Source organism: Rhinatrema bivittatum, chromosome 3 (assembly GCF_901001135.1).
Source record: "Rhinatrema bivittatum chromosome 3, aRhiBiv1.1, whole genome shotgun sequence".
In the NCBI taxonomy this organism is placed as follows: domain Eukaryota; kingdom Metazoa; phylum Chordata; class Amphibia; order Gymnophiona; family Rhinatrematidae; genus Rhinatrema; species Rhinatrema bivittatum.
This window is the reverse complement of record NC_042617.1, coordinates 6,235,817-6,262,000: the sequence shown is the minus strand read 5'-3', so window position 1 is coordinate 6,262,000 and position 26,184 is coordinate 6,235,817. Positions and strand designations below refer to the sequence as shown.

At 50.9% G+C, this 26,184-nt stretch overlaps 2 protein-coding genes across 7 annotated transcripts in view; one reads left to right on the top strand and one right to left on the bottom strand.

Annotated features, from left to right (window-relative positions):
• LOC115086673 (multidrug resistance-associated protein 7-like) overlaps positions 1 to 1,943 on the top strand; it is a 139,251-nt gene extending 137,308 nt beyond the window's left edge. For all 5 annotated transcript variants that reach the window (XM_029592858.1, XM_029592856.1, XM_029592857.1 and 2 more), the window contains one exon: positions 1,494 to 1,943. In XM_029592858.1, coding sequence (XP_029448718.1) covers positions 1,494 to 1,629 — 136 coding nt within the window. In that variant the 3' untranslated portion in view covers positions 1,630 to 1,943. The remainder of the gene's footprint in view (positions 1 to 1,493) is intronic.
• Positions 1,944 to 9,629: 7,686 nt separating this feature from the next.
• The window catches only part of DLK2 (delta like non-canonical Notch ligand 2), a 47,885-nt gene continuing 31,330 nt past the window's right edge, over positions 9,630 to 26,184 (bottom strand). For both annotated transcript variants that reach the window (XM_029592853.1, XM_029592854.1), the window contains 4 exons: positions 25,114 to 25,177; positions 24,537 to 24,667; positions 22,028 to 22,172; positions 9,630 to 11,228 (listed from right to left, as the gene is read on the bottom strand). In XM_029592853.1, coding sequence (XP_029448713.1) covers positions 10,448 to 11,228; positions 22,028 to 22,172; positions 24,537 to 24,667; positions 25,114 to 25,177 — 1,121 coding nt within the window. In that variant the 3' untranslated portion in view covers positions 9,630 to 10,447. The remainder of the gene's footprint in view (positions 11,229 to 22,027; positions 22,173 to 24,536; positions 24,668 to 25,113; positions 25,178 to 26,184) is intronic.

Here is a 26,184-nt window from a genome sequence, read left to right as displayed (position 1 = left end):
GTGAGGGGCAGTACTGAGAACGGGGTCAAACTCTGAGAGTGGTGATAGAGTAGAAGGGGTTGAGCCTAGAGGTGGAGGGGAGAGGTACTGGCAGGTGGAGGAGCTGGGGCCTGAGAGGGCAAAGTGGCCAGGGGAGTAGGGAGAGCGAGTGGAAGGGACACTCTTACAGTGAATTTCTAGGGAAATTCTGCTCAAAATATTTAAAATTCTGCACCTCCAAGTAATAACCTTTTTCTGTGTTAATTTAAAATGTAATTACTTAAAGACTGATAATCAAAACACTAACGAAGCAGCTACCTCTCCAAGTGATCACAAAACAAAGGAGAGAGGAGAGTAAACCCACTCTATACTTCCAACATACAATTTTCAAAAAGATTTTTATGTCACAATTAAATACCCAACAAATGACAATATCATAAAGATGTTTGCTCTCGTGATAATGTAATCTGCAGCCTCTCACCTCGCAATGGGCCGCAGGCTGTAATCAGCCTTTAGAGCTTCTTATTTATAATCATTTATTGTCATTTATTCAATCTAATTCTATGAATATATAAACTTTCACCGCAGTGTAGCTGCCTGATTGAAAATATTAACGGCTAAGTATTCTATTTTTGAATTCAATATTCAAAGAACGTCAGTTCTAAGAAAGCGGTGAAAGTTTATATATTCATAGAATTAGATTGAATAAATGACAATAAATGATTATAAATAAGAAGCTCTAAAGGCTGATTACAGCCTGCGGCCCACTGCGAGGTGAGAGGCTGCAGATTACATTATCACGAGAGCAAACATCTTTATGATATTGTCATTTGTTGGGTATTTAATTGTGACATAAAAATCTTTTTGAAAATTGTATGTTGGAAGTATAGAGTGGGTTTACTCTCCTCTCTCCTTTGTTTTCTGATTACTTAACGACTGCCATGTAAATTGTGACCAATATAAAGTTTGCAGAATTTTGGTTTTTTTGCACAGAATTTTAAATTTTTCTGCGCAGAATTCCCCCAGGAGTAGGTGTTTTACCCTTGACAATACATGTAAATACATGCAAATAAAGTAATGTTCCTTGCCTGAAACATTGCGAGCTGCGTTATTTTAATGAAAGTTTGGCTACGACTCAAGATGTCTACCTATCTTCCCCAGACATGTGTCCCGGGACTGTCAGGTAAACGGGTCCAAGTGGCCTGGATGAATACCCGGTCCCAGGGGACTTGTGAGATCTTGTCCCACCCTTTTCTCCCCCGCTGTCTCTGGAGGTGGCTCCAAGGCACAAAACCTTAAAACACAATAATAATAAAATCCTAATAGTTACATGGTGGTGGCGGCTGATCAGCGCCGTTTGAAGTCGGGCGGGCTCGGCATCCTAAGCTCCGGCTAGGGATGTGTATGGATGGTTGGGAGGTGAGGAGGAGGGAGCAGGCCTGAGGCAGGAAGTGGGAACAGAAAGAGCGCCCTTTGCTCATACGGCCTCCTAACCCGTGCATCTCTGCGTGCAGGCTGAACACCGTCATGGACTCGGACAGGGTGCTGGTGATGGAGGCCGGGAGAGCAGTGGAGCTGGACTCTCCCAGAGTGCTCTGCAACAACCCGGAGTCGTCGTTCTACAGACTCATCCAGAGCGGGGAGCAGTGAAGACGTTTGGCGCCCTCGGGACTCCTGGGCCCGCGGTAGTGGAACAGCTGGAGGCTTTAATAACAGTAACAGCCATGTGCGGGTCTGCCGCAGCCTCCCGGCTGGCGGGGGGGCGATCATTAGTTGTCAGGAAGAGGGCTGCCAGTCAGTTGCTGCCAGCTAAGGTGGCGGGGTGTCGGCTGCACACTGCTCAGTGCTGGCGGCTAACCTGCAATCTTCTTGAATTTCCTTCAGACTGGAAGGTGGAGGCTGCTGCTGCTCTGGACTCTGCATCTTTTTATTTAATAAAATTACCATTGATGCTGGGTGAACAATAACTGTGTGCTTGCAAGCCTTATTTTGGTGGAAGGAGCAATCATCTTGGACATTAAGTAAGAAACTCTAGGGTGCTCTGCTGTAGCTGAGATGTGATGGCTGAGACGGAGGGGTGAGCCGGGGTCATGGGGGAGCAGTGGAGGCCGAGGGCAGAAATCTGGGGTGATCAGATCATCTTCCCTCAGCCAGGGATGCCTCTCAAGCTCCCCACTGTGCTCACCAGGTCTGAGACGTTCTGAAACTGCCAACGTCTACCGTAACAAACGCAGCAAGTTAGCAGGTGAAGGCAGATCCGGCCCTGCTGGCTCAGCCAGTCTGCCCTGTTGTTTGTGTGTCCACAGTGCTCCTGGCAGTGGAAGGAGATCTGACTGCTTGTACAATATCTGTCCCTGTTAAGACCGGTTTTGTGCTCTTCCCACCCTGGGCTTACTAGATCCAACCTCCGGGACCGCCTACCTAATCCTGTCATCGCACCAAGCTTTCTAACAGTCTAAACAGCTGTCAAAATGAATGAGCCTGCTACTCAAACATCTGGCCGCCTGTGTCCCATGGCCTTGCTGGATGCTGGCCGTCCTTCTGGTGCTGCCCTGGTTTTGTTTCAGGGGAGATTGCAGGCTGCTAGTTTACACCTGGCACCCCCCATGGCCTTTATCCACCGCTTGTTCTCTTCTCATCACCACTCCCCTTCCCCTGCTCTCTGGGGAGTTGCTGATCCGTCTGCAGTGATGATGGGTAAAGTAAAAGCAATTCCCTGTACGCACCCGGATCCGTCCAGACCATGCGTTATGCCTCCCTTCCAGCAGATGGAGACAGAGAAAAACTTGAAAGGTACCCTCACTAAACTGGTGAGCCTCCTGCATCCCTTCAGGATTTCTCTGTCTCCAGCAGATGGAGGTGGGGCAAACCCTGCAGTCCTGCCCTTTTTCTGGGGTCTAGGCTATCCCTTTGCAACTTTTTTTTTTTTTTTTTTTAGAGAGAGACTTTTGTTGTCTGCAGTAAAGTTTTGAATCGAGCAAAAAAAAAAAAAAAGTGCTCCAGAAGAAAGGCAGTGCTTTACTAATCCTCCCAGGGGGCTGCTAGATCCTGCGGGGTCATCCCCTCTGCTGGCAGGTTCTTGGAGCTGGGGTTGGTTACCTCGCGGGGCTCCATCCAGGTAAGGGGCTGGGGAAGAGATTACTGGTGGTCTGGTCCCTCTCTTACCCCGTGGCAATTGTCAGCGAGGGTGTCCCAAGTTTTCTCTGTCTCCATCTGCTGGAAGGGAGGCTCAGCCCACGGTGTAGGACTGATCCTGGTGCTACAGGAATGAAAATGATCAGGTAAGAACCAATTTTCTTTTGTAAGCAATTGCAGAAGAAGCCAAGATGATACAGAAACCACAGTTTTCTTAAGACAAATCTCACGTGGGCTTTGATGCTTTGTTCTAAGTACATAAAAACCCAGGGCCCTTGGAAGGGAGGGGTGAGCTGGGCGACTGCCGGGGGAGCCCCCGTCCTAGCAGCCGGACCTTGCCCCAGCTCTTACGTGGCCACAAGCTTCCTGGTGCATCATTTTGGGGGGGGGCCCCGCCCCACCCTCCATATACTGCCTGGGGGCCTGTAAAAACCCCAAATCTTTAAAACCGGTGGGGGAGGGGAGTCCCCAGATCCACCCCTGCACATCAAGAGGAGGAATCCCCAAATCTGCAAAGGCAGTTTGCATCTTTGATCCGACTCAGGCCATGTTTCCAGGGAAGGAAGGGTCACTTCTAAACCAGAGAAAGTGCTGTAAATGACGAAAACCTTTGATAGCAAACAAAATTGTGACCCAAGATGCTTCTGGGTAGTGACGGGGAAGCAGAAACCTGGCCCTAACTGTGAGCACCAGCGGAGAAAGACCTGGCTGGGAGCCACCGAGTCAGAGAGCTTGTGAAAAGCCATTAGTGCGGGCAGTGTTGGTTACAGACCCCTGCCTCGCTCCAGCTGTGCCTCTTACTGCATCCACCCTCGGTCCTCGCTGATGGGGAGGGCTGCACTAGCGATCTTATCCAGAGCCCAGCTCCAGAGTTAGGGCTCTCCCCCTGCTGCTTTATTAAAATTGTGCCACTCACTGCCCCGCAGCCCTTCAGCTTCTGTCTCTTGCCCCTAGGCCAGCTTCCTATTTGTGGGTTGTGGTCTTTGCTTTTGTCCCCCTGCCTGTACTGTGGTCAGAACTTCCTTCCTGCTGAGCCCATTTTTCCCCTGGGCTACCACAGGGGTGACTGGTGAAGGCCTGGCCCGGCCTGCAGGGCACCACCTAGGCAGCTTCCTAGAGATCTTGGGCTGTTCCTATGCTAAATGCGTAAGAGATGGAAAGGAATCTGCACCCCCAAACTGAAATCCTGCATCCACACCCCCACGCCAGAGCCTGTCATGCGAGGAGGAGGAGGAGGAGGGAAAGCGCATCGCCTGGCACTGAGGACGAGGGGTTGCCAGGACCAGTGTTAGAGGGGGAGAAGCAGGGCAATCGGGTGAGAGATGTCACCGGGGAGCCTGGCCCTGGCTGGAGCAGCGACGTTACCTGCTCGCCCTGCCGTGCACAGCTCCTGCAGTCACCGAGGTTCGGGGCAGGATTTTTTAATTGGCTAAAGTGAAATTATTACTTACCTGCGCTAATTTCCTTTCCTTTATTTCTCTGGATGAGAGGAATATGCCCACATGTTCTTGACTGGTGGGCAGAAGGACAAGGAAGATAAGAATTCTCCCAGTGAGAAGAATCCCGTCTCCATATTAGAAAGAAAAATGTCCTAAAACTTATGGCAGGTAGCGAGAGAGGCTGCATAGACCCCACCAGAGAGCCATAACTCTTCATAAAGAGAGGCTAAACCAAGCTAACTCGTTCTCCATCTGAAGCAGACCTGAACCAGGGCCCTGCACTGAAGCATGTGAACTCACTCCTCAATCTGTGTGCGTGTGTGAGGCTTGCACTGCTGCTGCCTGTGCTGAACCTGTCCTGTGCTGGGGCTGTGTGTGTGTGTGTGTGTGTGTGATGCCTGCACTGCTGCTGCCTGTGCTGAACCTGTCCTGTGCTGGGGCTGTGTGTGTGTGTGTGTGTGTGAGTGTGAGAGAGAGAAGCTTGCACTGCTGCTGCCTGTGCTGAACCTGTCCTGTGCTGGGGCTGTGTGTGTGTGTGTGTGTGTGTGTGTGTGTGTGAGAGAGAGAAGCTTGCACTGCTGCTGCCTGTGCTGAACCTTTCTGTGCTGGGGCTGTGTGTGTGTGTGTGTGTGTGTGTGTGTGAGAGAGAGAAGCTTGCACTGCTGCTGCCTGTGCTGAACCTGTCCTGTGCTGGGGCTGTGTGTGTGTGTGTGTGTGAGAGAGAGAAGCTTGCACTGCTGCTGCCTGTGCTGAACCTGTCCTGTGCTGGGGCTGTGTGTGTGTGTGATGCTTGCACTGCTGCTGCCTGTGCTGAACCTGTCCTGTGCTGGGGCTGTGTGTGTCTGTGTGTGTGTGTGTGTGAGAGAGAAGCTTGCACTGCTGCTGCCTGTGCTGAACCTTTCTGTGCTGGGGCTCTGTTTGTGTGTGTGTGATGCTTGCACTGCTGCTACCTGTGCTGAACCTGTCCTGTGCTGGGGCTGTGTGTGTGTGTGATGCTTGCACTGCTGCTGCCTGTGCTGGGGCTGTGTGTGTGTGTGTGTGTGTGTGTGTGTGTGTGAGAGAGAGAGAAGCTTGCACTGCTGCTGCCTGTGCTGAACCTTTCTGTGCTGGGGCTCTGTTTGTGTGTGTGTGATGCTTGCACTGCTGCTACCTGTGCTGAACCTGTCCTGTGCTGGGGCTGTGTGTGTGTGTGAGAGAGAAGCTTGCACTGCTGCTGCCTGTGCTGAACCTGTCCTGTGCTGGGGCAGTGTGTGTGTGAGTGTGATGCTTGCACTGCTGCTGTCCTGTGCTGGGGCTGTGTGTGTGTGTGAGAGAGAAGCTTGCACTGCTGCTGCCTGTGCTGAACCTGTCCTGTGCTGGGGCTGTGTATGTGTGCGTGTGTGAGGCTTGCACTGCTGCTGCCTGTGCTGAACCTTTCTGTGCTGGGGCAGTGTATGCATGTGTGATGCTTGCACTGCTGCTGCCTGTGCTGAACCTGTCCTGTGCTGGGGCTGTGTGTGTGTGTGCATGTGTGAGGCTTGCACTGCTGCTACCTGTGCTGAACCTGGTGTGTGTGTGTGTGTGTGTGTGTGTGTGCAGTTAGTGTAGCTGTGTTTAAAAAAGGTTTGATTAAGTTCTTGGAGGAGAAGTCCATTAACTGCTTTTAATCAAGTTTACTTAGGGAATAGCCACTGCTATTAATTGCATCAGTAGCATGGGATCTTCTTAGTGATTGGATAATTGCCAGGTTCTTGTGGCCTGGATTGGCCACTGTTGGAAACAGGATGCTGGGCTTGATGGACTCTTGGTCTGACCCAGCATGGCAATTTCTTATGTTCTTACCTTGTACTGCTGCTGCTCATCCATGGTGTGGCTGTGTATGTGTAGCTTGCACTGCTGCTGCTTATCCTGTGCCGGGGGCTATGTGTGTGTTAAGCTTGCACTGCCACTGCCTGTCCTGTGCCGGACCTGTGTGTGTGGAGCTTCCTCTGCCCGTCCTGAGATGGGTCTTTTTGTTTGTAGTTTGCACTGCTGCTGCCCATCCTGTGGTGGGGTGGTCTGTGTAATGTAGCTTGCAGTGCTGCTGCCTGTACTGGGAGTGGGGCTGTCTGTGTATGGAGCTTGCAGTGCTGGTGTCTGTGGAGTTGCAGTGCCGCTGCTTGTCCTAGGGTAGGGCAATGTGTATGGAGCTTGTAGTGCAATGGGCTGTTTGCGTATTTATGTATGGAGTTTGCAGTAGTGCTGCTTGTCCTGGGATGGGGCTGTGTGTACGGAGCTTGCAGTGCCACTGCTTATCCTTGGATTTGGCTCTATGTGCCTGTGGATCTTACAGTGCTGCTGCCTATCCAGGGGTGGGGCTTTCTGTGTATGGAGCTTTCACTGTCTGTCCTGGGTTGGAGCTGTCTGTATGTGTGTGTGTGTTTTGCAGTGCTGCTGCCCGTACTGGGGTGGGGCTCTGTTTGTGTGTATGGAGCTTGCATTGCCACTGCCTGTCCTGGGGTGGAGCTGTCTGTATGTGTGTGTTTTGTAGTGGCACTAATTGTCCTGGAATAGGGCTCTGTATATGTGTGTGGAATTTGCAGTGTACTGCCTGGGAGTGAGTGTCTGTGTCTGGAGCTTGCAGTGCCACTCTTGTCCTGCAGTGGGGCTGTATATGTATGTGGAGCTTGCAGTGCTGATGTCTGTCTGTCCATGGGTGTGCTGTCTTTTTGTGTGTATGGAGCTTTCAGTGCTGCTTCTTGTCCTAGGGTGAGGCTGCCTATATATGGAGCTTGTGGTGTCACACTCTGTCCTGGGGTGCAGCTATGTGTGTGTGTAGTTTGCATTGATGCTGCATGTCTTAGAATGAGGTTGTCTGTGTATGGAGCTTGCAGTGCCCATGCCTGTCCTGGGCTGGGGTTGTTCGTATGTGTATGTATTTATGTAGCTTGCAGTGAGCTACCTATCCTTGCATGGGGCTGTCTGTGTTTGTGAATATGGAGCTTGCAGTGCTGCTACCCATGTATGTGTTTATGGAGCTTGCAGTGCCACTGCCTGTCCTGGAATGGGGCTATGTTTGTATGGAGCTTGCAGTGCCACTGCCTGTCCTGGAATGGGGCTATGTTTGTATGGAGCTTGCAGTGGCCCTGCCTGCCGTGGAGTGGGGTTGTCTATGTATGAAGCTTGCAGTGTCATTCCCTGTCCTGGGATGGGGCTGTCTGTGTATGTGTGTATGGAGCTTGCAGTGCCCTTGCCTGCCTGAGGTGGGACTGTGTATGTGTGTATGTAGTTTGCACTGACGCTGCATGTCTTGGAATGGGGTTGTCTGTGTATGGAGCTTGCAGTGCCACTGCTTTTCCTTGGGTGGGGTACTCTGTGTGTGTGGATCTTACAGTGCCGCTGCCTGTCCAGGGGTGGGGCTTTCTGTGTATGGAGCTTGCAGTGCCACTACTTGTCTTGGGGTGAGGCTGTCTGTGTATGTGTATTTGGAGCTTGCAGTGCCCTTGCCTGTCCTGGGGTGGGGCTGTGTATGTGTATATGTAGTTTGCACTGATGCTGCATGTCTTGGAATGGAGTTGTCTGTGTATGGAGCTTGCAGTGCTCATGCCTGTTCTGTGGTGGGGCTGACTGTATGTGTGTATATGGAACTTGCAGGGCTGCTACCTGTCCTGGAATGGGGCTATGTGTGTATGGAGCTTGCAGTGCCCTTTGCTTGTCCTGGGCTGGGGCTGTTTGTAGTGCTGCTGCTTGTCCTGGGGTGGGGCTGTGTCTTTGGAGCTTGCAGTGCTGCTGTTTGTATGAGGGTGGTGCTGTAGGTGTATGGAGCTTGCAGTGCCAGTCCCTGTCTTGGGCTGCAGCTGTGTATGTGTGTGTGTAGTTTACAGCAACATTGCATGTCTTGGAAAGGGGCTGACTGTGTTTGTGTGTATGGAGCTTGCAGTGCCACTGCCTGTCCTGGGGTGGGGCTGTGTGTATGTGTGTGGATCTTGCAGTGCCACTGCCTGTCCTGGGCTGGGGCTGTCTGTGTATGTATGTGTGTGGATCTTACAGTGCCACTCCCTGTCCTGTGTTGGGGCTGGGTATATGTAGTTTGCAGTGATGCTGCCTGTCACAGAGTGGGGCTGTGTGTGTTTGGAGCTTGCAGTGATGCTGCCTGTGTGTGACTCTTGCAGTGCCACTCCCTGTCCTGTGGTGGGGCTGTGTGTATGTAGTTTGCAGTGATGCGTGTGTATGTAGTTTGCAGTGATGCTGCCTGTCATGGAGTGGGGATGTATGTGTATGGAGCTTGCAGTGCCACTTCCTGTCCTGGGGTGGGTATGTGTGTGTATGGAGCTTGCAGTGGGGCTGCCTGTGTGTGTATCTTGCAGTGCCACTCCCTGTCCTGTGTTGGGGCTGTGTATGTGTATGGAGCTTGCAGTGAGGCTGCCTGTGTGTGGAGCTTGCAGTGCCACTCCCTGTCCTGGGGTGGGGCTGTGTATATGTAGTTTGCAGTGATGCTGCCTGGCATGGAGTGGGGCTTTGTGTATATAATAAAGTTTACACTGCTGTTACCTGTGCTGTCACCTGTGCTGTCACTGCTGGTGATGAGAGAGGGATAATGGAATAAAAGGCCCTGCTCAGCTGACCTGACCTGATGTATAACTCCACACCGCTGACCTTGCCCAATATAGTGAGACGCTCGTAGTACACAGGACCGAAGGAAGCTTTTCAAATTTCATACTTTTATTTAAAAGGTCGAACAGCGGTGATGTGTATTACAAAAATAATTTCTGATTCTGGACACACCTTGTGCAGATGAAGGGCAGCAGTAAGCAGTGCTGCTCAGTATTAGCCCTTGGCCGTTGGCCGTAGGCTGAGACCCCAGTGCCGTTGGCAGAGCACGTGTGGGTTGAGGGCTGTGTCTGTAGGGCGCTGGATAACACATACCCAGGGCTTGCTCTGGCCGTGGTCCTGAAGCATCTCATTGGCAGTGTCCTAGGAGCAGGCGCGCTACTCGTGTGGGGGTGTGGGTGGGTGTGTGTGTGGATGGGGGTGTGGGTGGATGGGTGGATGTGTGGGTGTGGGTGTGTGGATGGGTGTGTGTGGGTGTGTGGATGGGTGTGGGTGGGGGTGGGGGTGTGTGTGGGGGTGTCTGTGTGTCTCTGTGTGTGTGGGGGTGTGTGTGGGTGTGGGTGTGGATGTGTGGGGGTGTGTGTGTGTGTGTGTGGATGTGTGGGTGGGTGTGGGTGGGTGTGTGAGTGCTGGGATGGGAGGGCCCAGCTCGGGCCCCATCCAGCACACCCTGGAATTGTGGGGAGGGTAGAGACGTCCCTGGCAGGGGCACCTGCCGCAGATCTCTCTTATCAGGCCAGCCCAAGGATTAAAAGCTGGCACCACCTCAGGATGCCTTCCCGTGCGGGAGGAGCTGGATTCCTCCTTTTACCTCTGTGAGGCTGCAGCGCCCTCTGTCTGAGGGGAAGGGGGGGACACCAGCCTGCTCTTATCTAAAGCAATTGTCCCGGTCCCTTATCCCACCCTCGTCCAAAGAAGCAAGAAGGGGGCTTGTGTGTTAAGTTGTAAACATGATGCCATCAGAACTTAGCAAAGCCGCTGCTTCCTGAGGGCCATGACCTTCCTCCCAGCCCTGAATGCTGCACTTGGGCCAGTAGCTCAGCGGCGGGAGGAGAGAGGAGGAGACGTCCTTTGTTGCTCAGCTGCCTGAGTCATTGTGAAGTCCTCTCTGCATGCACTTGGCCACTGGTACCCGAGTTTCTCCCCCCTGCTCTATGTCCTGGGCAAAAGCCCCTCGGACCTTGCCACCTTTGGGTCACTTCACAGCCACCAAGACCATTAATGGCCTTGGCCTCCTAACAGAAGCCGGTCAGGTACCAGCGTAAGTCCTAAAGACCTTCCTTGTACGTCATCCGTGTCAGACCCGCCGGCATCTAAGACCCACCTCAGACCTCTGTGCTCTTCCTGAGCTCCATCCCAACCGTACTCAGCATCTGCACTTCACACTCTCTGCCTCGGCCCTTCCTCTTGGCGCTGGAGGCGTTTTGATCCCGTGCCGGCCTGTGGCGCCCCCTCCACCTGTTCCTCAGCACCAGTGCCCCTGTGGTCAGTACCAGCACGGCCGTGAGCACCCCTAGCACAGCCACGGTCACCAGCTGGGTCTCCGTCAGGCCTGCCTCCCTCTGCGTCACCAGCTCCTTCACGGAGATTTTCAGCAGCCCGCCGCCGGGTGGCTTGCTGGGGTGCGAGCTCCAGCGCTCGGCGGTCACGCTTCGGGTTGGCTGGGCGTGGGTGGCTCTCGGATGACCAATGGGCAGATGCCTCCCCTCGCCGAAGTCTTTGTGGAGCCTGGCCAGGGGCCTTTTCGACGTGGCCGGTGTTGTCTTCGGAACGAGAGTCTCGCAGCTCCTGCCCGTGAAGCCGTTGGCACAAAAGCATTCAAAGTCATTGGTGCGGTCGTAGCACTTCCCGCCGTTCTTGCAGGGGTTGCCCGCGCAGTCGTCGATGTTGATGGTGCAGAAGCGACCCTGGAAACCCGCCTGGCACTGGCAGGAGAAGCGGTTGATGCCATCGTGGCAGGTGGCACCGTTGGCACAGGGCCGCATCAAGCAGTCGTCCACGTTGGTCTCGCAGAAGTCTCCCACGAAGCCTGCCAGGCACCGGCAGGTGAGGTTGCTAGCATAGCCGTTGTCGTCCTGGCACCTGCCACCATTCCTGCAGGGGGATCTGGGGGAAGAGACAGGAGTATGAGAAGAAGCTTCATGTCCAGAGGCTCAGGGCACTTCCCAGCACTCTACAAAACCATGCTCCCGGCAATGGGGACAGGAGAGGAAGAGAGAACCCACACCCAGGTGTATGGTAAGCTAGAAACTGCCCCAGACCCCCTCCTCCCCTCCCAAGGAGGAAGAGGGTCCCACACTAGGGCTGGGAGTGAGAAACAAGGCTCCTCGTTTTCCCCTTACATCCCCTGCTGAACTACCCTCTTCCTCATTGATGGAGGGGAGGAAAGGGAGGTCTGAGTCTCCTCGCCCTCCAAGAAGGTGTGTGAGGGATCCCAGGCTCCCCAGAGACCCCTTCTCAGGAAGAAGAGGGTAGCGCAGAGCGAGTGTGAGAGAGGCATATGAGACTCCATAGGCCATGTCTTTCTCCTCCTCTCCCTCCATAGCAAAGGTGTGAGTGAGGCATAAAAATCCCCGGATAATTAAATTATATTTAAAATCAGATACAACTGTGGCAGAGCTCTTGAAACTAGAGGAGTTAGACAGTCCTGTCACCCAGAGAATAAATACAGTGTGAGTGAGGCCCACAATCAGCTAGTAGGTGACTGGCAAAGAGAGCTGGATCAACGTATCCGGTTAACTTTAGTGAGATAATCAGCATTGCAGCTATAGTGCAGAATATTCCCAGGTACCTTAAAGTTAGTTGGAAAAATGTATCCTTTCCTAGTATGTAGCCAGGTGGACTCAGGACCACTGGGTTATGCTCCCCTGCCAGCAGATGGAGACTGAGTCACCCTACATAGACTCCTGCAGTGATCTCAGCCCTTCAGTATTTCTCCGTCTGCAGGAGATGCAGACAAGCTTTCCCCATGGGGATCGCTGTACATAAGAACATAAGAAGAACATAAGAGCATGCCATACTGGGTCAGACCAAGGGTCCATCAAGCCCAGCATCCTGTTTCCAACAGTGGCCATTCCAGGCCATAAGAACCTGGCAATTACCCAAAAACTAAGTCTATTCCATGTAACCATTGCTAATGGCAGTGGCTATTCTCTAGCAGCTCGATCCAGTAAAGTGTGCTCCGTCGGAGCGCACTGTCACCCTGCTCTGGACGCGTGTTTTCCCTTACCCCTTATTCAGTAAGGGGAGGAAAACACGCGGCCCGCCCGCGGCACCTAATAGCGCCCTCAACATGCAAATGCATGTTGATGGCCCTATTAGGTATTCCCTAGCGATCCAGTAAGTAAAATGTGCAGCCAAGCCGCACATTTTACTCTAAGAAATTAGCGCCGACCTTTGGGTCGGCGCTAATTTCTTCCGGCGCCAGGGAAGTGCACAGAAAAGCAGTAAAAACTGCTTTTCTGTGCACCCTCCGACTTAATATCATAGCGATATTAAGTCGGAGGTCCCCAAAAGTAAAAAAAAGTAAAAAAAAAAATAAAAAAAAATTTTGAATTCGGCCCGCGGCTGTCGGGCCGAAAACCGGACGCTCAATTTTGCCGGCGTCCGGTTTCCAAGCCCGTGGCTGTCAGCGGGCTCGAGAACCGACGCCGGCAAAATTGAGCGTCGGCTGTCAAACCCGCTGACAGCCGCCGCTCCAGGCCAAAAGGAGGCGCTAGGGACGCGCTAGTGTCCCTAGCGCCTCCTTTTCCCCGTTTGCACCGCGTCGCCTCATTTAAATACTGGATAGCGCGCACCGGCGAGGGGCCGGTGCACGCGCCGGGAGAGCGGGCGTTCGTCCGCTCTCCCGCGGACTTTACTGGATCGAGCTGTAAGTGAACTTAATAGCAGGTAATGGACTTCTCCTCCAAGAACTTATCCAATCCTTTTTTAAACACAGCTACACTAACTGCACCAACCACATCCTCTGGCAACAAATTCCAGAGTTTAATTGTGCGTTGAGTAAAAAAGAACTTTCTCCAATTAGTTTTAAATGTGCCCCATGCTAACTTCATGGAGTGCCCCCTACTCTTTCTATTAGGGATGTGAATCATGTGATCGATCGTCTTAACGATCGATTTTGGCTGAGGGGGGGGGGGGGAAATCTGATCGTCATGGTTTTTTTGGTTAAAAAATCGTTTTATTGGGGGAGGGCAGGAAAACCGGCACACCAAAACAACCCTAAAACCCACCTTGACCCTTTAAAACAAATCCCCCACCCTCCCGAACCCCCCCAAAATGTTTTAAATTACCTGGGGTCCAGTGGGGGGGTCCCGGCGCGATCTCCCGCTCTCTGGCCACGGCTGCGTTAATAGAAATGGCGCCGGTGGCCCTTTGCCCTTATCATATGACAGGGCAAAGGTAGCGCCGGCGCCATTTTGGTTCCTGGCACCCGACGTCACGAGTGCAGGAGATCGCTCCTGGACCCCCGCTGGACCTTTGGCAAGTCTTGTGGGGGTCAGGAGGCCCCCCCAAGCTGGCCAAAAGTCACTGGGGGAATTGCTATTGTATCGCGGCTCTAACGATTTTTGACGATTTAAAATATATCTGACGATTGTTTTAAATTGTCAAAAAACGATTCACATCCCTACTTTCTATTATCCGAAAGAGTAAATAACCGATTCACATCTACTCGTTCAAGACCTCTCATGATTTTAAACACCTCTATCATATCCCCCCTCAGTCGTCTCTTCTCCAAGCTGAACAGCCCTAACCTCTTTAGTCTTTCCTCATAGGGGAGCTGTTCCATTCCCCTTATCATTTTGGTAGCCCTTCTCTGTACCTTCTCCACCGCAATTATATCTTTTTTGAGATGCGGCGACCAGAATTGTACACAGTATTCAAGGTGCAGTCTCACCATGGAGCGATACAGAGGCATTATGACATTTTCCGTTTTATTCACCATTCCCTTTCTAATAATTCCCAACATTCTGTTTGCTTTTTTGACTGCCGCAGCCACACTGAGCCGACGATTTCAATGTGTTATCCACTATGACACCTAGATCTCTTTCTTGGGTTGTAGCACCTAATATGGAACCCAACATTGTGTAATTATAGCATGGGTTATTTTTCCCTATATGCATCACCTTGCACTTATCCACATTAAATTTCATCTGCCATTTGGATGCCCAATTTTCCAGTCTCACAAGGTCTTCCTGCAATTTATCATAATCTGCTTGTGATTTAACTACTCTGAACAATTTTGTGTCATCTGCAAATTTGATTATCTCACTTGTCGTATTTCTTTCCAGATCATTTATAAATATATTGAACAGTAAGGGTCCCAATACAGATCCCTGAGGCACTCCACTGTCCACTCCCTTCCACTGAGAAAATTGTCCATTTAATCCTACTCTCTGTTTCCTGTCTTTTAGCCAGTTTGCAATCCACGAAAGGACATCGCCACCTATCCCATGACTTTTTACTTTTCCTAGAAGCCTCTCATGAGAAACTTTGTCAAACGCCTTCTGAAAATCCAAGTATACTATATCTACCGGTTCACCTTTATCCACATGTTTATTAACTCCTTCAAAAAAGTGAAGCAGATTTGTGAGGCAAGACTTGCCCTGGGTAAGCCATGCTGACTTTGTTCCATTAAACCATGTCTTTCTATATGTTCTGTGATTTTGATGTTTAGAACACTTTCCACTATTTTTCCTGGCACTGAAGTCAGTCTAACCGGTCTGTAGTTTCCCGGATTGCCCCTGGAGCCCTTTTTAAATATTGGGGTTACATTTGCTATCCTCCAGTCTTCAGGTACAATGGATGATTTTAATGATAGGTTACAAATTTTTACTAATAGGACTGAAATTTCATTTTTTAGTTCCTTCAGAACTCTGGGGTGTATACCATCCGGTCCAGGTGATTTACTACTCTTCAGTTTGTCAATCAGGCCTACCACATCTTCTAGGTTCACTGTGATTTGATTCAGTCCATCTGAATCATTACCCATGAAAACCTTCTCCATTACGGGTACCTCCCCAACATCCTCTTCAGTAAACACCGAAGCAAAGAAATCATTTAATCTTTCTGCGATGGCCTTATCTTCTCTAAGTGCCCCTTTAACCCCTCAATCATCTAACGGTCCAACTGACTCCCTCACAGGCTTTCTGCTTCGGATATATTTTAAAAAATTTTCACTGTGAGTTTTTGCCTCTACGGCCAACTTCTTTTCAAATTCTCTCTTAGCCTGTCTTATCAATGTCTTACATTTAACTTTTTGGAAGAAGAAATTCTACTTTTAAATTGGAGAAAAGATTGAGCCCCGCTCTCCTCTGGTGATACCTGAAGGTCCCTCCCCCACCTGAGAATTCCTGAGGTGATGTCCGAGATCCCTCGGAGGTATGACTTGGTCTGGTAGTTGATTCCCAGCATGGATTTTGCTGCTCGAGTAACCTGTCATTAAAATCATCCATTGTACCTGAAGACTGGAGGATAGCAAATGTAACCCCAATATTTAAAAAGGGCTCCAGGGGCGATCCGGGAAACTACAGACCGGTTAGCCTGACTTCAGTGCCAGGAAAAATAGTGGAAAGTATTCTAAACATCAAAATCACAGAACATATAGAAAGACATGGTTTAATGGAACAAAGTCAGCATGGCTTTACCCAGGGCAAGTCTTGCCTCACAAATCTGCTTCACTTTTTTGAAGGGGTTAATAAACATGTAGATAAAGGTGATCTGGTGGATGTAGTGCATTTGGATTTTCAGAAGGCGTTTGACAGTTACTCATGAGAGGCTTCTAGGAAAAGTAAAAAGTCATGGGGTAGGAGGCGATGTCCTTTTGTGGATTACAAACTGGTTAAAAGACAGGAAACAGTAGGATTAAATGCTCAATTTTCTCAGTGAAGGGGGGTGGGCAGTGGAGTGCCTCAGGGATCTGTACTGGGACCCTTACTTTTCAATATATTTATAAATGATCTGGAAAGAAATACGACGAGTGAGATAATCAAATTTGCAGATGGTAGAAAATTATTTAGAGTAGTTAAATCACAAGCAGATTGTGATAAATTGTAGGAAGACCTTGTGAGACTGGAAAATTGGGCATCCAAATGGCAGATGAAATTTAATGTGGATAAGTGCAAGGTGATGCATATAGGGAAAAATAACCCATGCTATAATTACACAATGTTGGGTTCCATATTAGGTGCTACAACCCAAGAAAGATCTAGGTGTCATAGTGGATAACACATTGAAATCGTCGGTACAGTGTGCTGCGGCAGTCAAAAAAGCAAACAGAATGTTGGGAATTATTAGGAAGGGAATGGTGAATAAAACGGAAAATGTCATAATGCCTCTGTATCGCTCCATGGTGAGACCGCACCTTGAATACTGTGTACAATTCTGGTCACCGCATCTCAAAAAAGATATAATTGCGATGGAGAAGGTACAGAGAAGGGCTACCAAAATGATAAGGGGAATGGAACAGCTCCCCTATGAGGAAAGACTAAAGAGGTTAGGACTTTTCAGCTTGGAGAAGAGACGACTGAGGGGAGATATGATAGAGGTGTTTAAAATCATGAGAGGTCTAGAACGGGTAGATGTGAATCGGTTATTTACTCTTTCGGATAATAGAAAGAGTAGGGGACACTCCATGAAGTTAGCATGGGGCACATTTAAAACTAATCGGAGAAAGTTCTTTTTTACTCAACTCACAATTAAACTCTGGAATTTGTTGCCAGAGGATGTGGTTAGTGCAGTTAGTATAGCTGTGTTTAAAAAAGGATTGGATAAGTTCTTGGAGGAGAAGTCCATTACCTGCTATTAAGTTCACTTAGAGAATAGCCACTGCCATTAGCAATGGTTACATGGAATAGACTTAGTTTTTGGGTACTTGCCAGGTTCTTATGGCCTGGATTGGCCACTGTTGGAAACAGGATGCTGGGCTTGATGGACCCTTGGTCTGACCCAGTATGGCATGTTCTTATGTTCTTATTAGGGAGAGTCTGGATCCAGGAGAGTGGGTGTTGTTGGCTAAAGCCTTTCAGCTGATAGTAGATCGCTGGGGTCTCCCATCCATCGACCTGGTGGCCGCATCTCACAATGCGAAGGTTCCCCAATTCTTCAGTCGCAGAAGAGATTAGTTGACCCTGGGGATCAATGCTCTTGTTCAGACCTGGCCAGAAGAGGAGCTGCTATACGCCTTCCCTACATGGCCCCTCCTGGGTAGGGTCATTCGCAGAATCAAGCACCTCAGGGGATTGGTCCTACTGATAGCTCTAGATTGGCCCAGGTAGCCATGGTATGTGGACTTGCAGAGACTCCTGTGGAGACCCCCCCCTGTGTCTCCCACCGCAGAGGGACCTGCTACAGCAGGGACCGGTCCTTCACGAGGATCCGACTCTATTCTGTATTACAGTCTGGCCCTTGAGAGGGTTTACCTGATGAAGCGAGGATATTCGGGGCAGTAATTGCCACCTTACTCCGCACGCAGGAGTTCTCTATGTCCCTAGTGTATGTGCGGGTCTGGAGAGTATTTGAGGCCTGGTACGAGGAACGTGGTGTTCCCCCTCGGGCAGTTAAAATCCCACTAATTCTGGAATTTCTGCAGGATGTCTTGAATGAAGGTTTGACCCTTAACTACTTGAAGGTCCTGGTAGCGTCTCTCTCCTATTTCAGGGATGAGGTGAACAGAACCCGCCTGTCTGCTCATCTGTACGTGGCCCATTTTCTGAAAGGGGTGAAGCACATCCGGCCACCCTTATGGTGCCTGCTTCCCTTGTGTAATCTTAATCTAGTATTGGAGTTTTTGGCCTCTGCACAGTCTTTCCTTGCATTTATTAACCATGAGAACAGGGTTCCTTGTGGTTATGTGCTCAGCGCGTTGCATTTCTGAACTACAGGCATTGTGTCGGGAGTCCTCTGGTTGACTACAGGAACGTTACAAGTTCGTACTGTTCCATTCTTCTTGCCCAAGGTAGTCTCGGAGTTTCATTTGAATCAGTCCATTTCGTTGCCATCCCTAGCTAAGCATGAGGATGCGGAAGAATACCGCCTCCTCCGTCATTTGAATGTCAGTAGACTTTTGGTGCGGTATCTGGAAGTTTCAGAACCGGTCCAAATAAACCGACTGCCTGTTTGTCCTTCACGGTGGAAGAAAGCGGGGCGAACCAGCTTCACAGCTACCATAGCTCGCTGGATTAAGGAGGTGGTCACAGGAGCCTATGTGGAGGCAGGAAAGCCATTACCTTCTCAGTTTAAAGCTTATTCCACTAGGGCTCAGGCGGTCTCATGGGCGGAAGCTAGACTGCTGTCTCATCGCTATCTGCCGAGTGGCAACCTGGTCCTCTGTGCACACCTTCTCCAGGTTCTATCACCTGGATGTACAGCCCAAGAGGATTCAGTCTTTTGCAAGGGCGGTGTTAACCGGACCGCGGGCAGCCTCCAGCCCCGATCGGGAGTATCTTTTGTACATCCCATGGGTCCTGAGTCCATCTGGCTACACGCTAGGGAATGGAGAAATTACTTACCTGATAATTTTGTTTTCCTTAGTGTAGACAGATGGACTCTGCATTCCTCTCACGGCTGCCCAAGAACGGTGCCAGGGATTTGCCTGTGGAATGGATATTGTTTCCAAGAGACTACAGGTAAGCTGTCGTCCAGTCCCTAGAGCAGGGCATCTATAATCATACTGTGGTTCAGTGTTTGGTTGGTTGAGAACAGCTACAATTATCCGTTTTTAATCGAGTTTTTTCAATAGTAGGTCCACAGTGGCTTTTGAAGAGAAGACTGAAGGGCTGAAGTCACTGCAGAGGGAATCTAGGATGACGTCAGCTTTGAAATCTGACTCAGTCTCCATCTGCTGGCAGGGGAGCATAACCCATTTGTCCTGAGTCCATCTGGCTACACTAAGGAAAACGAAATTATCAGGTAAGTAATTCCTCCATTTGTGGAATATTCAGGGTTGTAGCTACACTGCAGAATTTACCTGGATACCTTAAAGTTAGTTGGATAAATGTATCCTCTGTGTGATATTCAGCATTGTAGCTACACTGCAGAATATACTCGGATCTCTTAGTCAGTTGGATAAATGTATCCTTTGTGGGATATTCAGCATTGTAGCTACACTGCAGAATATACTCAGATCTCTTAGTCAGTTGGATAAATGTATCCTTTGTGTGATATTCAGCATTGTAGCTACACTGCAGAATATACTCTGATCTCTTAGTCAGTTGGATAAATGTATCCTCTGTGTGATATTCAGCATTGTAGCTACACTGCAGAATATACTCGGATCTCTTAGTCAGTTGGATAAATGTATCCTTTGTGGGATATTCAGCATTGTAGCTACACTGCAGAATATACTCTGATCTCTTAGTCAGTTGGATAAATGTATCCTCTGTGTGATATTCAGCATTGTAGCTACACTGCAGAATATACTCGGATCTCTTAGTCAGTTGGATAAATGTATCCTTTGTGGGATATTCAGCATTGTAGCTACACTGCAGAATATACTCTGATCTCTTAGTCAGTTGGATAAATGTATCCTCTGTGTGATATTCAGCATTGTAGCTACACTGCAGAATATACTCGGATCTCTTAGTCAGTTGGATAAATGTATCCTCTGTGTGATATTCAGCATTGTAGCTACACTGCAGAATATACTCGGATCTCTTAGTCAGTTGGATAAATGTATCCTTTGTGGGATATTCAGCATTGTAGCTACACTGCAGAATATACTCTGATCTCTTAGTCAGTTGGATAAATGTATCCTTTGTGGGATATTCAGCATTGTAGCTACACTGCAGAATATACTCTGATCTCTTAGTCAGTTGGATAAATGTATCCTCTGTGTGATATTCAGCATTGTAGCTACACTGCAGAATATACTCGGATCTCTTAGTCAGTTGGATAAATGTATCCTTTGTGGGATATTCAGCATTGTAGCTACACTGCAGAATATACTCTGATCTCTTAGTCAGTTGGATAAATGTATCCTTTGTGGGATATTCAGCATTGTAGCTACACTGCAGAATATACTCTGATCTCTTAGTCAGTTGGATAAATATATCCTTTGTGGGATATTCAGCATTGTAGCTACACTGCAGAATATACTCAGATCTCTTAGTCAGTTGGATAAATGTATCCTTTGTGGGATATTCAGCATTGCAGCTACACTGCAGAATATACTCAGATCTCTTAGTCAGTTGGATAAATGTATCCTCTGTGTGATATTCAGCGTTGCAGCTACACTGCAGAATATACTCAGATCTCTTAGTCAGTTGGATAAATGTATCCTCTGTGTGATATTCAGCGTTGCAGCTACACTGCAGAATATACTCTGATCTCTTAGTCAGTTGGATAAATGTATCCTTTGTGGGATATTCAGCATTGTAGCTACACTGCAGAATATACTCTGATCTCTTAGTCAGTTGGATAAATGTATCCTTTGTGGGATATTCAGCATTGTAGCTACACTGCAGAATATACTCAGATCTCTTAGTCAGTTGGATAAATGTATCCTTTGTGGGATATTCAGCATTGTAGCTACACTGCAGAATATACTCAGATCTCTTAGTCAGTTGGATAAATGTATCCTCTGTGTGATATTCAGCGTTGCAGCTACACTGCAGAATATACTCAGATCTCTTAGTCAGTTGGATAAATGTATCCTCTGTGTGATATTCAGCGTTGCAGCTACACTGCAGAATATACTCAGATCTCTTAGTCAGTTGGATAAATGTATCCTTTGTGGGATATTCAGCATTGTAGCTACACTGCAGAATATACTCTGATCTCTTAGTCAGTTGGATAAATGTATCCTTTGTGGGATATTCAGCATTGTAGCTACACTGCAGAATATACTCAGATCTCTTAGTCAGTTGGATAAATGTATCCTCTGTGTGATATTCAGCGTTGCAGCTACACTGCAGAATATACTCAGATCTCTTAGTCAGTTGGATAAATGTATCCTCTGTGTGATATTCAGCGTTGCAGCTACACTGCAGAATATACTCGGATCTCTTAGTCAGTTGGATAAATGTATCCTCTGTGTGATATTCAGCGTTGCAGCTACACTGCAGAATATACTCAGATATCTTAGTCAGTTGGATAAATGTATTGTTTGTGGGATATTCAGCATTGTAGCTACACTGCAGAATATACTCAGATCTCTTAGTCAGTTGGATAAATGTATCCTCTGTGTGATATTCAGCGTTGCAGCTACACTGCAGAATATACTCAGATCTCTTAGTCAGTTGGATAAATGTATTGTTTGTGGGATATTCAGCGTTGCAGCTACACTGTAGAATATACCCAGATATCTTAGTCAGTTGGATAAATGTATCCTTTGTGGGATATTCAGCGTTGCAGCTACACTGCAGAATATACTCAGATATCTTAGTCAGTTGGATAAATGTATTGTTTGTGGGATATTCAGTATTGCAGTTACACTGCAGAATATACTCGGATCTCTTAGTAAGTTGGATAAATGTATCCTTTGTGGGATATTCAGCGTTGCAGCTACACTGTAGAATATACCCAGATATCGTTGGATAAATATATTGTTTGTGGGATATTCAGTATTGCACTTATGCTGCAGAATATACTCGGATCTCTTATAATTAGCCAGAGACATTTGTCCAGTTCTATGGCAGGACGAGAGTTAGCCTGCTAAATGTTCTCTGACTTGTGGAGTTAGCTGGATAAACTTATTCTGCTAACTTAACTCTCCCCAGCACTGCCCCAGGAATGCCTCCACCTTAGCTGGCTGCAACCTCTCCCAGATCCCTCACCCAGTGCGGTTTTCAAGTTCCACCATCTGCTGACTGAGTCCGAACGTAAGCAGGCAGATGGTGGTGAAGCTTGATCTGTGTGCAAGTGAGGAGCAGGAGCAGAGTCTCCTTCAGTTCCTGCTGTCGTCTTACCCTGCGGTCTGGCACACTCCTGCCTTCAGCTCGCAGTCCCTGCCGTAGAAGCCCTCCGGACACAGGCAGGTGTACTCGCCCTCCCGGTCGTCCACGCACGGGGCTGCATTCTGGCAGGGGTTCCTGTGCTCGCAAATGTGAATGTCTGAGGGCAGAGGAGGAGAAGAGTCACTCAGCACCCGCTGGAAGGCTAGGAAGGGGCACACCTGCTCGTGTACTGCCTGGGGTGGCAGAGGCACGGCTGGAGCGCGTGGCTATCCCACAGCCCTGGGGCAATGTGGGGTACGATTAGGGCAATGTCAAGCTAAAAAAAAAAAAAGGACTAGCAATGTCTGAACAAGATCATCTCAGAGTTATGGGGAAGGGGAGAGGGCGCAGCGTGTACAGGGGCGCGATCCGAGGGAGGAGCTGGGCACGGGTGGGGGGAGAGCGGGCCTGCTAGTCTAACCTGCCGGATGTGGACGCAGAACTCGTGAGATGATGGGCTCCCCCCACGGGGACTGCCCCAGGGAACTGCTAACAGAATCCACCCCCGGGAGAGGGTAACTACACAGGGCAAGGGTTGGAGGGTTGTTGACACAGAAGCTTCCTCTTCATCCTGTGGGCTTCTATCTCAATGCAAATGGCCTCTACTGGCTCCTAGCCCAGTCCTCAGCCAGAGCCCACAGCCCCCCTGTTCACTGCAGAAGCTGCCTGAGGTATTTTCCTAGGACATAACCCCCTCTCCCCAGTCTTCAGCTAAGAGCAGTGACCTGCACTACCCTCCAAACCTGCCTGGTGTGTTTTCCTATCACATAGACTGCACCTCCTTCCAGCGCCTGAGTCTGGCCACCAGGTGGTGCTGTTTTCCAATTGCTGGCCTGCCCTCATTCAGGGGCTGCATCATCACCACTCCTGGCCTGCCGGGGGCGCAAAAGCCGGGTTTCAGAATTGAATCTCTGTCCTCTCTGCACATTCCCCGCAGCAGAAGGATCTGTCCTGAGACCTTGGGGGGTAATGCATGGGCGGTGGTGCCTCCCTCCTGAGATCTGGGAGGGGGGGGAGTGCATGGGGGGGCGGTGCCTCCCTCCTGAGATCTGGGAGGGGGGGGAGTGCATGGGGGGGGGGCGGTGCCTCCCTCCTGAGATCTGGGTGGGGGGGGAGTGCATGGGGGGGCGGTGCCTCCCTCCTGAGATCTGGGAGGGGGGGGGAGTGCATGGGGGGGGCGGTGCCTCCCTCCTGAGATCTGGGAGGGGGGGGAGTGCATGGGGGGGCGGTGCCTCCCTCCTGAGATCTGGGAGGGGGGGAGTGCATGGGGGGGCGGTGCCTCCCTCCTGAGATCTGGGGGGGGGGGGAGTGCATGGGGGGGGGCGGTGCCTCCCTCCTGAGATCTGGGAGGGGGGGGAGTGCATGGGGGGGGGCGGTGCCTCCCTCCTGAGATCTGGGAGGGGGGGGAGTGCATGGGGGGGCGGTGCCTCCCTCCTGAGATCTGGGAGGGGGGGGAGGGCATGGGGGGGCGGTGCCTCCCTCCTGAGATCTGGGAGGGGGGGGAGTGCATGGGGGGGCGGTGCCTCCCTCCTGAGATCTGGGAGGGGGGGGGGTGCATGGGGGGGCGGTGCCTCCCTCCTGAGATCTGGGAGGGGGGGGAGTGCATGGGGGGGCGGTGCCTCCCTCCTGAGATCTGGGAGGGGGGGGGAGTGCATGGGGGGGCGGTGCCTCCCTCCTGAGATCTGGGAGGGGGGGGGGAGTGCATGGGGGGGCGGTGCCTCCCTCCTGAGATCTGGGGGGGGGGGGGAGTGCATGGGGGGGCGGTGCCTCCCTCCTGAGATCTGGGAGGGGGGGGAGTGCATGGGGGGCGGTGCCTCCCTCCTGAGATCTGGGAGGGGGGGGGAGTGCATGGGGGGGGCGGTGCCTCCCTCCTGAGATCAGGGGTAGCTGCGTTGGGAGCAGGGAGGAGAGCGTTGGAGAAGGAAGAGTGAGCAGGAGCCAGGACAGGAGAGTGCAGAGTCCTGCATTGCCCAGCAAGTACAAGCAGCCCCCCCTGCCCCCCCCCCCCCCCCCCCCCCCCCCCCCCATTTCCCCTGAGCAACTCTGCCAATGTGTAAGGAATCTCCTGAGCGGGGAGGGGTCTTGCACTGGAACAGCAGCGCCCGCTCACTCCCTGCTCTTAATGTGAGCCCAACACTGACTCTATACCAGGGCCCCCCCCTCACACCCACCAGGGCCGCTGCAGTGAGGATGCCCCCCCCCCCTCACACCCCCCAGGGCCCCACTGTGAGGATGTGCCCCCCCCTCACACCCACCAGGGCCGCTGCAGTGAGGATGTGCCCCCCCCTCACACCCACCAGGGCCGCTGCAGTGAGGATGCCCCCCCCTCACACCCACCAGGGCCCCACTGTGAGGATGTGCCCCCCCCTCACACCCACCAGGGCCCCACTGTGAGGATGTGCCCCCCCCTCACACCCACCACGGCCGCTGCAGTGAGGATGCCCCCCCCCCCCTCCCCTCCCCTCCCCCCGGTCCCTCCTACCTTTGTCGCAGAACTTGCCAGCCCAGCCGTGGTCGCACATGCACTGCCAGGGCTGATGGCAGGAGCCGTGCACACATCCAGGCATGCGGACGCACTTCCCACAGTACTGCCCGTCCCAGCCCGGGTCACACCTGCAGGGAAAGAGACTGAAGTCACGTGGGAGCCACGCAATCCGTGGACCTCCAGCTCCCCCCGTCTTACTGGCATCAGCCCCCAGTAACCACCCATTCCCCCTCAGCCGAGCCGGGGTATGGACTCGTCTGGCCAGCAGGGTACTGAGAGGAAGCACTTCCAGGCACTGCAGCAAAGGTAAGAGGTAGGAGAGTGGTGGCAGCGTGGGTGAAACTGCTAGAAAAAACGTGGTCTGAACTCCAGCACTGGGGCCTTCTTCCTTCTCTCCTCTCTTCTCATTTTATCTCCTATAAACACATGTCCTGTTCCTCTTACAGCTCCCTGCTGAATTCCTGGAAGCTGATAGTGATGACAAACAGTGCGCCTGCACCCTTTCTTCTGGTGGGGCTGCCTGTTCTAGCTGCTGCCTGCTGTACAGTCTGTGCGCTGTTAATTGTGCACATACCTGCACTTCCCGTGCTCATCGCAGGATCCATGGGCAAGGTCACAGTGGGTGCTGCACTCGTCAGCTGCAAGCAAGGATCAGGGAGACACAATTACATAAGGTAAGAGTAACGGGTCTGCCAGCACAGTGCAGGGAAATAAAGGTCATAGTGGGTGCTGCAAGCAAGGATCAGGGAGAGACAATTACATGAGGTAAGAGTAACGGGTCTGCCAGCACAGTGCATGGAAATAAAGGTCACAGTGGGTGCTGCAAGCAAGGATCAGGGAGACACAATTACATGAGGTAAGAGTAACGGGTCTGCCAGCACAGTGCATGGAAATAAAGGTCACAGTGGGTGCTGCAAGCAAGGATCAGGGAGACACAATTACATGAGGTAAGAGTGACGGGTCTGCCAGCACAGTGCAGGGAAATAAAGGTCACAGTGGGTGCTGCAAGCAAGGATCAGGGAGACACAATTACATGAGGTAAGAGTGACGGGTCTGCCAGCACAGTGCATGGAAATAAAGGTCACAGTGGGTGCTGCAAGCAAGGATCAGGGAGAGACAATTACATGAGGTAAGAGTAATGGATCTGCCAGCACAGAGCAGGGAAATAAAGGTCACAGTGGGTGCTGCAAGCAAGGATCAGGGAGACACAATTACATAAGGTAAGAGTAACGGGTCTGCCAGCACAGTGCATGGAAATAAAGGTCACAGTGGGTGCTGCAAGCAAGGATCAGGGAGAGACAATTACATAAGGTAAGAGTAACGGGTCTGCCAGCACAGTGCATGGAAATAAAGGTCACAGTGGGTGCTGCAAGCAAGGATCAGGGAGAGACAATTACAGGAGGTAAGAGTAATGGGTCTGCCAGCACAGTGCAGGGAAACAAAAGGTCACAGTGGGTGCTGCAAGCAAGGATCAGGGAGAGACAATTACATGAGGTAAGAGTAACGGGTCTGCCGGCACAGAGCAGGGAAATAAAGGTCACAGTGGGTGCTGCAAGCAAGGATCAGGGAGACACAATTACATGAGGTAAGAGTAATGGGTCTGCCAGCACAGTGCAGGGAAACAAAAGGTCACAGTGGGTGCTGC